General features: G+C 38.7%; 1 protein-coding gene and 1 pseudogene across 1 annotated transcript; one reads left to right on the plus strand and one right to left on the minus strand.

The window, feature by feature from the left end:
• The first annotated feature begins 2,639 nt into the window (after nucleotides 1–2,639).
• On the plus strand, nucleotides 2,640–4,188 carry LOC122644678 (probable calcium-binding protein CML18). The gene is made up of 2 exons (XM_043838070.1): nucleotides 2,640–3,200; nucleotides 3,235–4,188. The coding sequence occupies exon 2, from the start codon at nucleotides 3,337–3,339 to the stop codon at nucleotides 3,826–3,828; it is 492 nt and encodes a 163-aa protein (XP_043694005.1). The 5' UTR covers nucleotides 2,640–3,200; nucleotides 3,235–3,336; the 3' UTR covers nucleotides 3,829–4,188.
• A 1,764-nt stretch (nucleotides 4,189–5,952) lies between these two features.
• On the minus strand, nucleotides 5,953–10,450 carry LOC122645039 (annotated as a pseudogene).
• Nucleotides 10,451–12,788: the final 2,338 nt, after the last annotated feature.

Consider the following 12,788-nt stretch of genomic DNA (forward strand, 5'->3'; position numbering starts at 1 on the left):
CATCATCAACAAAAATAGGTTTATCTTTGGCTGCCACTCCTCCAATTAAAACTTCCACAAAAGAGCTGAAGACATGGATTAATTTTAAGCTTCCACATAGATTTCTAAATACTCCTAGGACCTTGAAAAGACCGACCACCAACCTCTGGTGCCCCTTCTTTTAAAAATTACTGATATTTGTACTGATGTTTTGTTTGTACATACTAAGGATTCAATCCTCTCTTGGTTAGCGACTTATCTTGCTAACAATTAGGGATGTAAACGGATAGGATTCGCTGGATAGGTATATCCACATCCGATTCGATTAGCGGATGGATTTGATGCACGAATGGACATGGATACGATTCGTTTACATATAAATATAGCTTTTCAGATAGCTATTGTCTATCCGTATCCTCATCCGTTTAGCTTTCGGATGGATTCGGATAGTGCTAAACGGATACAAACATGGATACGGAAACGGATTTTGACTATTCATTTATACCCCTACTAACAATGCCCAGTAGAATAGGCATGACCTCTCTGTGAATATTTCCTCTTAATATATTTTCTTTTGTTCATCCAAAAAACGACCTAATTTTCACTAAGAAAATTAATAACTATACGATTGGTTAAGATGCCATTTATAGAAAAGTGTGGCAGTAGCATTCATTATTAACAGAAGTAGAGTCCATAATAGAAATTTTATAAATTGCCCTAGCAATGGTGTGGGGTGGGGGGGGGAGGGAGAGGGAGAAACCTATTCAACAGACCAAAATGCCAATGGCCATTAGCAATCAACTCCTTCATAGACAGAATTGAATCTCATTAGAATTACAAGCTAGGTATTGAGAAACCCTTAAAAAGAAGGACCCAAAGTTCATTCCAAATAGAGAAGGAAGATAGCCTAGACACACATTGGCAAACCAGCTATTAAAGAATTGGTATGACTCGAACCAAACCATTCCAAACAATGGATCCCTTTTTTATGATTGGTGTCATGATAAAAAAAAAAACAAGTGTTGGGTAATAAAAAAGAGCTATCTAGTGCACAAGGCTTCCACTACTATAGGGTTTGGGAGGGGTAAATTTACGTAGTCTTACCTATACTTCGCACGAGATATTGTTTTCAAGTTCTGAAATTGCAACCAATAGGTTATTTTTTTAAAAATTTTTCTTTTTTGTACACGCAACCAACGGATTGCAATAGCACAACTTTTCTTTGCGCCAAGAATCGCCCACTTGTTAGGGTAATGCATAGCCTTAATAATTATAGCTCATATATCCTTAGAATGAGAGAACAATCTCCAAGCTAATTTAACTAGAAGGGCTTATCATGAGAAATACAACTTCTAAAACCCTATACCACGTAAATTTTTTGGTAAACACAGAGCCTCCCAACAGACTAAACTCTAGCTTTTACGGTCCTCCAGCACCCCCTTCCAAAACCTGGCATTAATGGAATCTAGCTTATTACAAAGAATTGATGGGAAAAGAAAACGACATTCAAAACATAGAGATAGAAATTAGAACAAACTTAACCAAGACTGATCTTCCCGTTTGAGACAAAAAGATATGGGTGACGAGGAGTTGAAAGTTTCTTACTGCTTTAGAATACGGATGTACTACTTTATTCAACTTAGTTTCCAAGTGAATCGGTTTTATGATTTTCTAAAAAATGACTAAACTCGCTAAGTCTGTCATGACTCGGGTAAAAATACCATGTCTTATTTGACTCGGACGATTTATGACTGGGTGTTGTCATTTTTTTAACTTGACTTAGTCTACATAATTCTTGATCAGGTTTTCTAAAATTTTGACTCGACTCAGGCGACTTGACCTAGTCAAAACCCGATTTTCCAACTATCGATTTAATATGTGTTCTTTTATTTATTTATATGCACACGTATAATACATGTATTATATGCAAATCAACAACTACCTAGTGCAATTGGTGGGCTGTAGTATGCCCATGGTCGTCAGGAGGTCTCGAGTTCGAGTCTCCTGACTGGTACCTACCCTCCTCCGGATCAGGATCGTCTCCAGGGAACCTAGTGCCCAGGGTGTTGCCAGGGGACATCCAACAGCTGAACTATGCCGCACACATCTCGATGCACACATCTGCACTGCATAGTGTAGGGAATTAAAGAGGATTAAAATCGTTTTTTCAGTGTCTATAATTACAAAAAGATTTTCCATTCATAAAAGTGAAAAAATGATAGACACCATCACCTAACGTAAATGAGCTACTTTTATTTCTATAAATGCTTCTACAAGCGCTCATATTTAGCGGCACATGTGTTTCCCGCTGAACCTCGACTCAAGTTTACTTTGCAAATTTTCAACTAATAAATACGATTCCAATCAAACGATTAATACTAACGTTACATAATTTCTATCTTAAAACCTAGATGAAAGATTCCAATCGGGCAAAAGATGAAGCGTATAAAAAAACCATGAAAGTTACAGTTGACATGATACAGTTACTGAAGCGGGAGATTGGCGTACATTAGCACTGAAATTTTTCAAAAAGCAGTTGACGGAGTCTCCACTGTCTCCAGCAAGATAGACGTGCTCTGCTCTCCCTTTCTCTCTCTCTGATCACGGATTTCTCGGCTCTTTCGGCGCAACTGTTACCACGGAGGGTTAGGGGTAGGTAGGAATTTAGGGTTTTCAAAATCATCACAATCGTTGAATCTATCTTGTTTCGTTTCACGAGGAAGCCAGAAACCGATCATCTGCTTCGATGGTGAAATCGAGGTTATTAAAAAACAATTATTTCCAACCATTATTCTTCTTCTAAGGCGGATATCGAAGAGGAATCGTTCTTCTTCTTCTTTATGCATAAACCCTCTTTTCACTTCTGTGTTTTCGTCTTGGATTGTCCGCGATTTCGTCGTGGATCGCTTGGAATTCGGGAGATTCAGCGAAATTGGAAGTTAGGTCCGCGTAGAACGATATCTAAGGAGATTGATTTGGATCTCGAAAGAAGGATACGAAGAAACAAGAGACCAGATCTGGGTCTGATCTGATATACAGAGAAGGAAGACAGAATTCGAAAAATACAGTTACATGATTTGCTCATCAGTTTCGTCTTTTGTCAAACGAGAGAGATAGAAGAGGAAAGAGATCTAGATCGAGTTGGCGGAGAACGAGAAGCTCAAAAAGAAAAAAGAATCGGTGAATTTAGCTCGATTGGCAAACAAGAGGTGCATTGAGAAGTGATTTGTGAAAGAATTTGGAAGAGGATTGGAGATTCGAATGGCTAGTATCTGAATCTTCGAGTTTTCATAAAAGGATACAGGTTGATTGAAGTTATCAGAGATAGATCTAGAGAAGGAACAATTACTTGCGGAAATGAGCGGGCATGCGCCGGTGAAGCTCGATGATGAGCAGATTGCGGAGTTACGGGAGATATTCCGCTCTTTTGATCGGAACAATGACGGCAGCTTAACGCAGTTGGAACTTGGATCACTCCTGAGATCGCTTGGTCTCAAACCGAGTCAAGAGCAGCTTGAAGCTCTAATCCAGAAGGCCGATAAGAACAGCAATGGCCTCGTCGAATTCTCCGAATTCGTAGCCCTCGTAGCACCCGATCTCCTCCCGGCGAAATCACCCTACACAGAGGATCAACTCCGAAGGCTATTCGGGATATTCGATCGTGATGGCAACGGTTACATCACAGCAGCAGAATTGGCTCACTCCATGGCTAAGCTTGGGCATGCTCTTACTGCAAAGGAGCTCACAGGGATGATCAAAGAGGCAGACACAGATGGGGATGGTCGTATCAGTTTTGAGGAGTTCGCACAAGCTATCACCTCAGCTGCATTTGATAACTCATGGGCTTGATTGATGAATGATCTTCGGTTTGTACGGTCACACTGGTGGGTCTTCTTCTCTATTGTTCGGTTTTTCTTTGTCACACCAAAATTTCTCCCTTTCTCTATAATTGATTCATTGTAGTTTACAAATATATTTGGGTACTCTTCAAAATTGCCTGGAATCGGCCAATGGTCGATCGGTTGTTTGTTGAGAAGAGATTGCAAGGGGTTGAATGTATGTGCTCAATGATGGGTGTGGATGTTTGAGCTTGTTAATGTCAATTTTTGAGGTTTCCTGTATATATGTAGAGGAAGATCTTGGCTTGAATATGAATCTGAACGTTCAAAATTTACAAATTCAAGCTGATCCATATGTTTTTGATGGGAAAGTTGATGCCTTGTTGCATTTGCGCATTTTTATTCTCCTCCGAAACTGAAACTTACAGAGAAGTTGATTAACTTGATTTCTTGTTTTGGGCTGTGTTTGCTTATCCAGAAAAAAGTAAAATTTAATCATAGAATACCAGATCGGACTTGTGTGTTCCCAATTCCCACGATCAATTTCCCATAATGTAGTTTGGTTGTCTAGAAGTGCAAAGTTTTCTGATGAAAAAATACTCCAATAAGATGAGTATTATGAAACGATCCTATGTTTGCTCCTTTATCACCATTGATGGCAATTCCATGTCAGGATGAAATGAGAACTAAAAAGGACTGTCGATAGGATCTTGGGTTCTGAAGGTCTCATTTCTGCAGGTGCCAAGTGTGTTGCGTATTACTGTAGGACTGCTGTAGCATTCGACCTCTTTCTTTCACACAAACACACTTTGGAGGGACAGAAAATTAAGGGACTCTCATTCCTTTGACTCCTTTTTTTCCAGGTATTTTTTTTTTGCAACTTAGATACTACTACTTGCAGGAGAATTTCTCAATATTTGTTTTTAACAAAATTAACCAGCAACTCACCAAAAGAAGCAAGAGCTGCTCAGATAAGCACAAGTTATAGAAGAGTTTAATAGAATTCAGGAGAAAATTTTGCTTCACCGGATTTGGAAAACGATAAATGAAACAATTAACTGAAATACATCCACAGTTTCAGCTGAGGCACATTTTTTTTTTGTGTTCAACATGCCACTTCCATGAGAAATAACCATAGTAATCAAGACTGAAAAACTTCCGTTCGAAAACATTGCAAGCTGAAGTAGGATGCATTCTGTATTTGAACAGCTTATTATGGGTGTAAAACTTGGGCAAAGCCTTTTGTTCTTAAAAAATGCTAGATGCAGCACAGCTACTGTTCAGCAGTAAAATTTTTACCAGGCTTGCACAGATTCGAGTCTTTTTCACTGTTAGAAACCTTTTTTGGGGGTTTCAGAGGTTGATTTGTGTTCATCATGTACCAGGAATTTTATAAGCTCCATCTTTTTGAGATCCCCTTCATAGAGATCTATTAAAATCCTCAAATGAGGAATTGATGCATAAGCAATCTGTGCCTGTACAATTAAAGGTTCTGCCAAGTCCATGGGTGAAACTAAAACTTGTACAGGATACTATCCACTAGAGTCGAAATAAATAAATCATCATGGAAATCCATTATCAGCTCAGCAAGGGCACTCAGAGAGAATTATTTTAAACATGTGCATTACCTATTAGGAACAAGAGCTGAGGAATATGGAGTACCCTTCTAGGCAGTAAGAGCAAAACCACTGCGGTTAACAGATTTGACAACCAACTATATTTATTCAGCTTGACAAGCTAAAACTTATAGAATGTGTTGACATAAAGTTGGTCCAATGGTTGCTAGTCAAGAAGTCAATAACCTTTAGGGTCACCTACATTTTCACATAAAAGATTGAGAAAGTGCTATGTTACATTATTATGTTCTTTGATTAGGGGCTGAAAAGGCTTCACAGATCAAACTTCTCAGAGCTTAAACAAATCAACCTACAGAACCAAGACAAAGATACAGAACCACATAGCTATGTCATCTGTACATTTTTCAAACATCTAAAGTTACACCAACGGCATCTACAGGAATTAGAATAAGGGTTTTTTATGCAAAATCGGTTGAAACTACAGTTAATTGAAAGTGCCTGTAAACTATCTTTTCTTTCAAGTCTGAGTAGCATTACAGATTTCATTAGCTCAAAGACTAGACAATCCCACTTTCTGAACCTGCGGCAAACAGATTTCCATTTGGAGAGGTACAAAGAGCTGAACCATAAACACAACCTTCGTCGACACCTTTATGAAAGCATGACCTTGCTCTCAAGTCCTAGTGGTAGACATGCCCATCCCCTCCAAAACTCAACAGTTGCCTTCCATGATCAGCCAAAGTCAATGTCTGAGCAGTCCCATTCATCTTCACTGTGCCAATCAGCTCTTTTGTATCTGTCAAAACCAAGAGAATATTAACCCTCATTACCCACAAAAGCAATAGTACTAGAATAAGGGGATACCTCAAAAACTTCCAAGGTTTTCTACTCCCTGCCTATTAAGGCACTATCTTATCAACACTCGCTTTCACCAAATCAACACTGTAAAAGAACTTATGCCTTCCCCCAAGTAGCAACTGAGCATTTCTGTGGAATTGAACTGAATTTATGGGGCCATTGGCGGGGCGGGGGTTCCACGGCATTTTCATCTACCAGTCTCGTCCACTCCAGTAGTCCAGGTAACAACTTTGCACCACGCCTTACAACAAGGTTTTCGTTTGACTGAAGGATATCATCATCAGTTTCAATATCCTTGTAACCCCGGGCTATCATAACGCCACTTTCTTCATCTGATTCATCATCAAAAGGACCATAATTATGTGATCGTGGACCAAGTTGAGCCTATTCTGTCCCTGGGTTCAGCTTGGCATGCTGAGTCCTCAATCTTGACACATAATCTGAACCAGGAATCAAACACTCGTCATCTTTCTTCCTCACTTTCCTCAATCTGTTGACTTTCCTGATATCGAAGGTTGTTTTTTCCTCTTGTTCATCTACCCATTTCTTTTTCCTACTCAATCTCTAACTGCATCCCCTCTTCATTGTTCTCTTTCTTTCTCTTTTTACTCTTGAAAAACTAGCAGATTTGGGATCTTTTGTAACTCCAGTTTTATCATTTCCTTCCAAAAATTAAGGCTCCTTGGCCTCCTTCCTTTTAACCTTATCAACTTGATTTTTGGGAGCACATTTTGAGAAATTAAACTCATCATTTAATCCGAAAGCTGACTCTGCAAAATCAACCAAAACCAAAATGCATTAGAACAAAGGACCTGCAACTGAAACTTGAGTGACCTTAGGTTTCAACAATCACAAAGTAAGCTGTAAGTCTCCACTCTCAAGACAACTCCGGTTAAGCATCCTATAATGGAATTACATTCTTCAAAGTTCAAACATGATACCCCATTGTGGTTTGAGGCAACACCGGCCTACACCTCCCTTCTACCCTAAAAAAAAAACTTACTCTGTAGAACTTGAGAAGTCTAAACTGACATTGCATGAGCCCCAGAAAAATCATTTTTCAAGAAGTTTTCCTCCCTTTTTATCCATAACATCAATAAAGTGATCAGGTACAGCAAAAACCATCACAGTAGAAGATAAACCAAAATGATACATGCAGGAATTTATTCAATAAATTTATGGAAGCTCTACCTTTCTTTTATACCAGAAGAAAATGATGTGCCATGGTTTATGGTTAATTCTAGAACAATAAGGTCTGTCCTTTACTGCTGCTTTGCTGCGTTTGATATCAATGCAATCTCTCTAGCTGATTCCTAGGTTACTTTGTTCTTTTTAGCATTAGAATCTCTGCTATGTTTATGAGAGTTAGTATGAGTGGGATAGTTCTTTGCATTTGTTTAGATCAAATATTACTTGATTAAATTGATAAGCCTTACTTTCTAACCTGACCAGTTTATAAATTATCTTCCACAAATAAATTTTCAGAATTCAAGATGATCTTGAAGTTTTGGTTAGACGCATGGAATTAGCTAAGCATTTTATTCGAACAAATGTAGAACCAGAATGGATGGTTTTGTGCCTATTACCAGTTCTTCCTCCCGAGTTGAGACCGATCATTCAGATAGATTGCAAAATTCACAACCAATGATGATAATGTGATTAAGTGCATGAAAAAGATTAATGGGAAACAAATATTGGAACCAAGCTCTAAGAAGGTAGATAGTGATGCAATCAAGATGACTGGAAGGTCCTTGAGATGTAAAGTATTGTCCAGAGTCTTCTCTGAGGACTATGAGAGGGTAAAGAATAAGATATTGGATCCTCGAGGACCTGTGATACAGAGACAGAATAAAATTTTCTTGATGTCATGTTTAACTCCTCTTATTGTCCGGGCCCTTTGTTGGAGGTTCAAGAGGAGTTTTGCATAGGTATAGGGAGGCGCCTTGAAGTAGCACTTACAATTGTACATTGATAGCAGATGTGTTTTACTTTATGCTGTGTTTGGTATGCATTCTTGGAACGCATTCCAGGTCGAGTCGTGTTCTCGGATGATAAAAACAACTATTTTTATCATCCAAGAATGCAAAATTGACCTAGAATGCATTCTAGTAATGCGTACCAAACACAGCTTTAGATTTTTGTCCTGACTTCAAACAGCTTATAAGTTTCTCTTGCTTCCTCTGGTGTATATGGGAGAGGGGAGCTTGTTATAGATCCTTCAGGTACAATGTAAGAGATTATTTAGTAGTATTTGAATGAAACAAGATGGTACTTATGTGAGAGTCTATTGTAGGGATTTCCATCTGTTTGGGTGTCCCACATGGCCAAGACCTTCCATTTTCTCATGGATTTGATTTGATTTTATAATATTGTCTGGATTCAAATTATATCCATTCCATAATAGAAATTGTTAAGATGAGAATGTAATCCTATCTAATATGTTGCCTACCTTAATGGAGGGAGGGTAAGCATGTCCTTGCTCTTCCAAGGATCTCCATGGTTCTCACTCCATGTGCAAAAAGATACGACATGAAAGGGGGAAGACTCAACGGATGTTGCATTTTTATAAAATGACCACCCCGCCCTTGAATGGCTGCAATGACTACCGTGTCCTGCCCCATGTGTCTAGGCGCAGCCTGCACCCTTGTGCGATTCCGGGCAAAGAACATTAAACCCATACTTCACTATCAAATCCACCTCACATGTTTTCGATACTCCCAATAAATTTTTTGATATGAAATAAAATCGGTTTCATCACCTATTTAAATGACATAAAATGAGTGCAACTTCTGTCGGCCAACCCCGGTCCTTGAAACAGAATCTTTTCCCATGGGAGTCCGATTGACACTCACTTAGTGCCATTGGACTCCATTTACTAGGAATATGTATTTATGACCCCTACTCCCTCATTTTTCTCAACAGATTCCGTTGGCCAATCTCGGCCCTTGAAACAGAATCTTTTCATGCGGGTGTTCGATTGACACCCAATTAGTGTCATTGGATTCCACTCACTATGAATAAGTGTTTTTGATTTTTGGCGCCCCTATCCCTAGTGTACTTCGTTTGCCAATCTTAGTCCTCGAAATAGAATCTTTTCATATAAGAGTCCAATTGACATCTAATCAGTGGCATTGGACTCCATTTGTTGCAAATATGTAGTTTTGATCCCTATTCCTCTATTTCCCCAATGGTTTCTCTTCGGCCAACAAGGGCCATCCAAATGGAATCTTTCACAATAGACCACAACTTGAGGTAGTCTCAATATTTTTGGACCTCTAGTAAGTTATACATATCCCCATCAAATTTTTTTAGAAGCATGTGGTCTAGGAAGATCTGTTTCGGCTGGATTAACTGGGTGTTTAAACCCTTCTCGTGTTTGTAACATGACGGTTACCCAGCGTCTACATAGACCAAACCCTTTTCATTGGAGTTCTTTCTAGACCCTCATCTAGATGGCAACTCCCAAATGATCCCTCACCAATCTTTACAGCAAAGAGGAGGACCCCAAGGGTATTTATACATCTACTAAGGAGAAAGGGGGCTTGAGTACTCATTGAGTCAAGGAAATCAACCAGGAGAGCATAATCCAACTTACCTAGAAAGTGGGTGAAAAAAAAAGGAGTCTTTGAGTGGATTGGATTTACTTTAGATACCTTCAGAAGGATTCCATTTGGATTGTCTCCTTTCCAACAAATGCTTCTTGGTCTTGGTGAAAGATCCTCAAGCTCAGACCCTTGGCTAGTGGGGTCATTCAGACTTGCATCGATGAGTGGAGAGGGCACGACGGATCTAAAAAATATGTGGTGCGTTTTTGGGAGAAAATTGATCACGCAAGTCTTCCCATATGTTACGAGCAGAATCCAGCCAAAGGATACTATGAGAGATGGAGGCAATAGTAGAGTGCACCAGTCATGATTGCACCATACTGTTGCAACACACCCTTGAAGAAAAATTCATCGAAGACAGGTCTGGTTTGGGCAAGGTACCGTCGACAAAGACAAGTTTGTTTTTCACCTCAAGAGCCATGAGGATGGCGCGATGCCATGACAAGTATTTGTCTCCATCAAGGAGAGGCGTCACAAGAGAAGTTCTAGGTTGATCACTTGAATGAAGGTAGTAAGGAGAAGATACAGAAATCATCGTGGAAGAAAGGGCCTCCATGGAGAAAACAGAAGACGATGAAGAAGAGTTCACCATTATGGATGCCAAGGATCGAACATGGCTCTGATACCATGTTAACACTGATATCGGTAAAATGCTAATTGCATCAGCTTACCTTGATTGCATTATTGGATATCAATATAAATACAATCCTAGAGCTATTATGGAATATACAAGATGTGGAATAATACAAAGAAGAAAAGAGAATACATAGAGAATATGGAGAAGGATGGAGAATAATACAAGAATGGAATGTACAGGACATGAATACGTGGGCATGCAAATATGCTACCCTCCTTTGGTGATAGAATTCATTATGGTGCGGGTTCCATCAAGTCGGCTAAGTTCTCTTGCATTTGGAGGGAAGGGGTATGGCATCTTGGCCCAGGTTCTTCTTATGATTTCATTGATGTTTGGAACGAGTTGGATTCTATCCCTAGGAGACTTCAAGTAGTGGTGACCTGGTGCAACAATAGGCTTTTCCATCTAAGAGATTCTTCTCTGTGTCGACTTGAAACTTGATTAGATCAAAGAGACCCAAGGTTTCTTGGTAGTAGGTTGCTTGGTTAAAAAATTATCTCTCTTTTTATAGTTTCATTTCTTGGAGAGCTTATGCTTTGCCTACTCAAAGCTTTCTCCTTCAAAGGAATATTAGGTTTCCAAATTGTTGCTTTTGTTAGAACTTCTTTGAAGACATTGGGCATTTAATCTTTTCCTTCTTCTCTTAGCTGGTTTGCAGAAGGGTATTCTCCTTAAGTGTTGGCCTAGTCATAATAGGAGTATTCAGCCATTTCCTAAAGAAAGGTCTTAAATAAAAAAATGTTGTAGTTGGTAAGCTTCATTTAGTGATTTAATTTATCACATATGGTAGGACAGAAATGGTTAGAATCTTCTCATATCATTCAACGAATTTGGAGGTCTATTTAAGTTTGAGGTCAAGCACAAGATCCTTCACTTTATGCAATTGTGCCCTGATACTACTTGGAACAAGCATATTGCTTCTTCTTGGGATCATCCTATCTTGTTTGGCCCCATCCTTAGTTTATTTAGTCTTTTGCTCGTCTATTTGGTTATATTGTGCTCATTTTGGGTTGGGTGTTTGTGTTTTATTATGTTGCCCTTACGAGGGCTTGTATTTCTTTTTTTTCCTTCTCAATGAATTTTACATTTAACCCTAAAAAATAAAATTCATAAAAGTAGTGTGTACGATCAACTTTTTTTTAAAAAAAACTGGATGCCTTTTTTTGTGTGATATAGTCTATTCGATTTTTGGATATTTTTGTCTAGACAATTTTGAGATGAGGGAGAGATCCTTTTGTGATTGTGTATAGATTTATTAGTAATTTTTTCATTTATTTTTAAATAATTTCAAAATTTTATATCAACACATGGATAAATTAAATTTGTCTAAAAATTTAGCCATGACAATGTCTACAATTAACATGAATATCATGTCCAATGAGTTTGAGTCCAAATTGAAATTTGAATTTAATATTGTCAAAATTTTTATTACCCCATGTGGTAGATTCCTTTAGTCCTAAAACTAAAAAGTAAGTGACCAAAAGTCGTATTTCAACTAAAAAAATTGGGCTCCTCTTTTTATTTACCGAATGGGAGGTATCTAGGCTATATAAATTGCTCTTTTTGTCGGGGCTATGTAGGAAATCAAAGTCCATAAATTAAATCTAGGGAAAAAGAACCTTATCCGGGAGCATGGCCTATGCAAGTAATCCCATGTGTCAATATCTCTACTCCCATGTAATCCCATGTAAAAAGACATCTTTGTCCCTTGTTTGAAGGAGGAGGGAGAAAGACGGATCACTGACACATGGAAAAACACCTCGATCGAAACCAACCGAGATATCCAAGATATCTTGATTTTGTGGAAAATCGAGATGAAACCAAGGTGTAATTAAAAAAGTACTAGGTTTCGAATCGTTTCGATTGGTTTCGGTCGAAACTGGTCGAAATCAGTTGAACCGACCTAAACCAATACATAAAATCTCTTATCTTGGTCAAAGCTTGTGATATTTCGCAAGTTTCGATAGAATAGGTGAAAAACTTGGGAGATTTTGACATTTTTGGCATGTGGAGCTTGATTCTTTGCAGCCATGTGTGCCAGCTCCACCTTCTTACACTCTTGGTGAGCCCTTCCTTAGATTGGGATATCTCAACCAAGTTGATGATGAAGCTTATGCATAGGCAGTTATGGACTATGAGAATAATTGGTCCCACAACGAGGCATGGGATACATATGTGGTGCATTCAGAGGAACGGCTTCGCAATCTTCAATGGTATGTAGCTCGTGGATTAGACCCACCAAGAAACTCCTCATAGAATTGAGAAAGAAGGAGCAACCTTATTTGGATAATAT

Source organism: Telopea speciosissima, chromosome 11 (assembly GCF_018873765.1).
Source record: "Telopea speciosissima isolate NSW1024214 ecotype Mountain lineage chromosome 11, Tspe_v1, whole genome shotgun sequence".
Taxonomy (NCBI): Eukaryota; Viridiplantae; Streptophyta; class Magnoliopsida; order Proteales; family Proteaceae; genus Telopea; species Telopea speciosissima.

Coding starts and splice junctions, on each gene's coding strand:
- LOC122644678 (XM_043838070.1), top strand. CDS start 3,337: ATGAGCGGGCATGCGCCGGTGAAGCTCGATGATGAGCAGATTGCGGAG.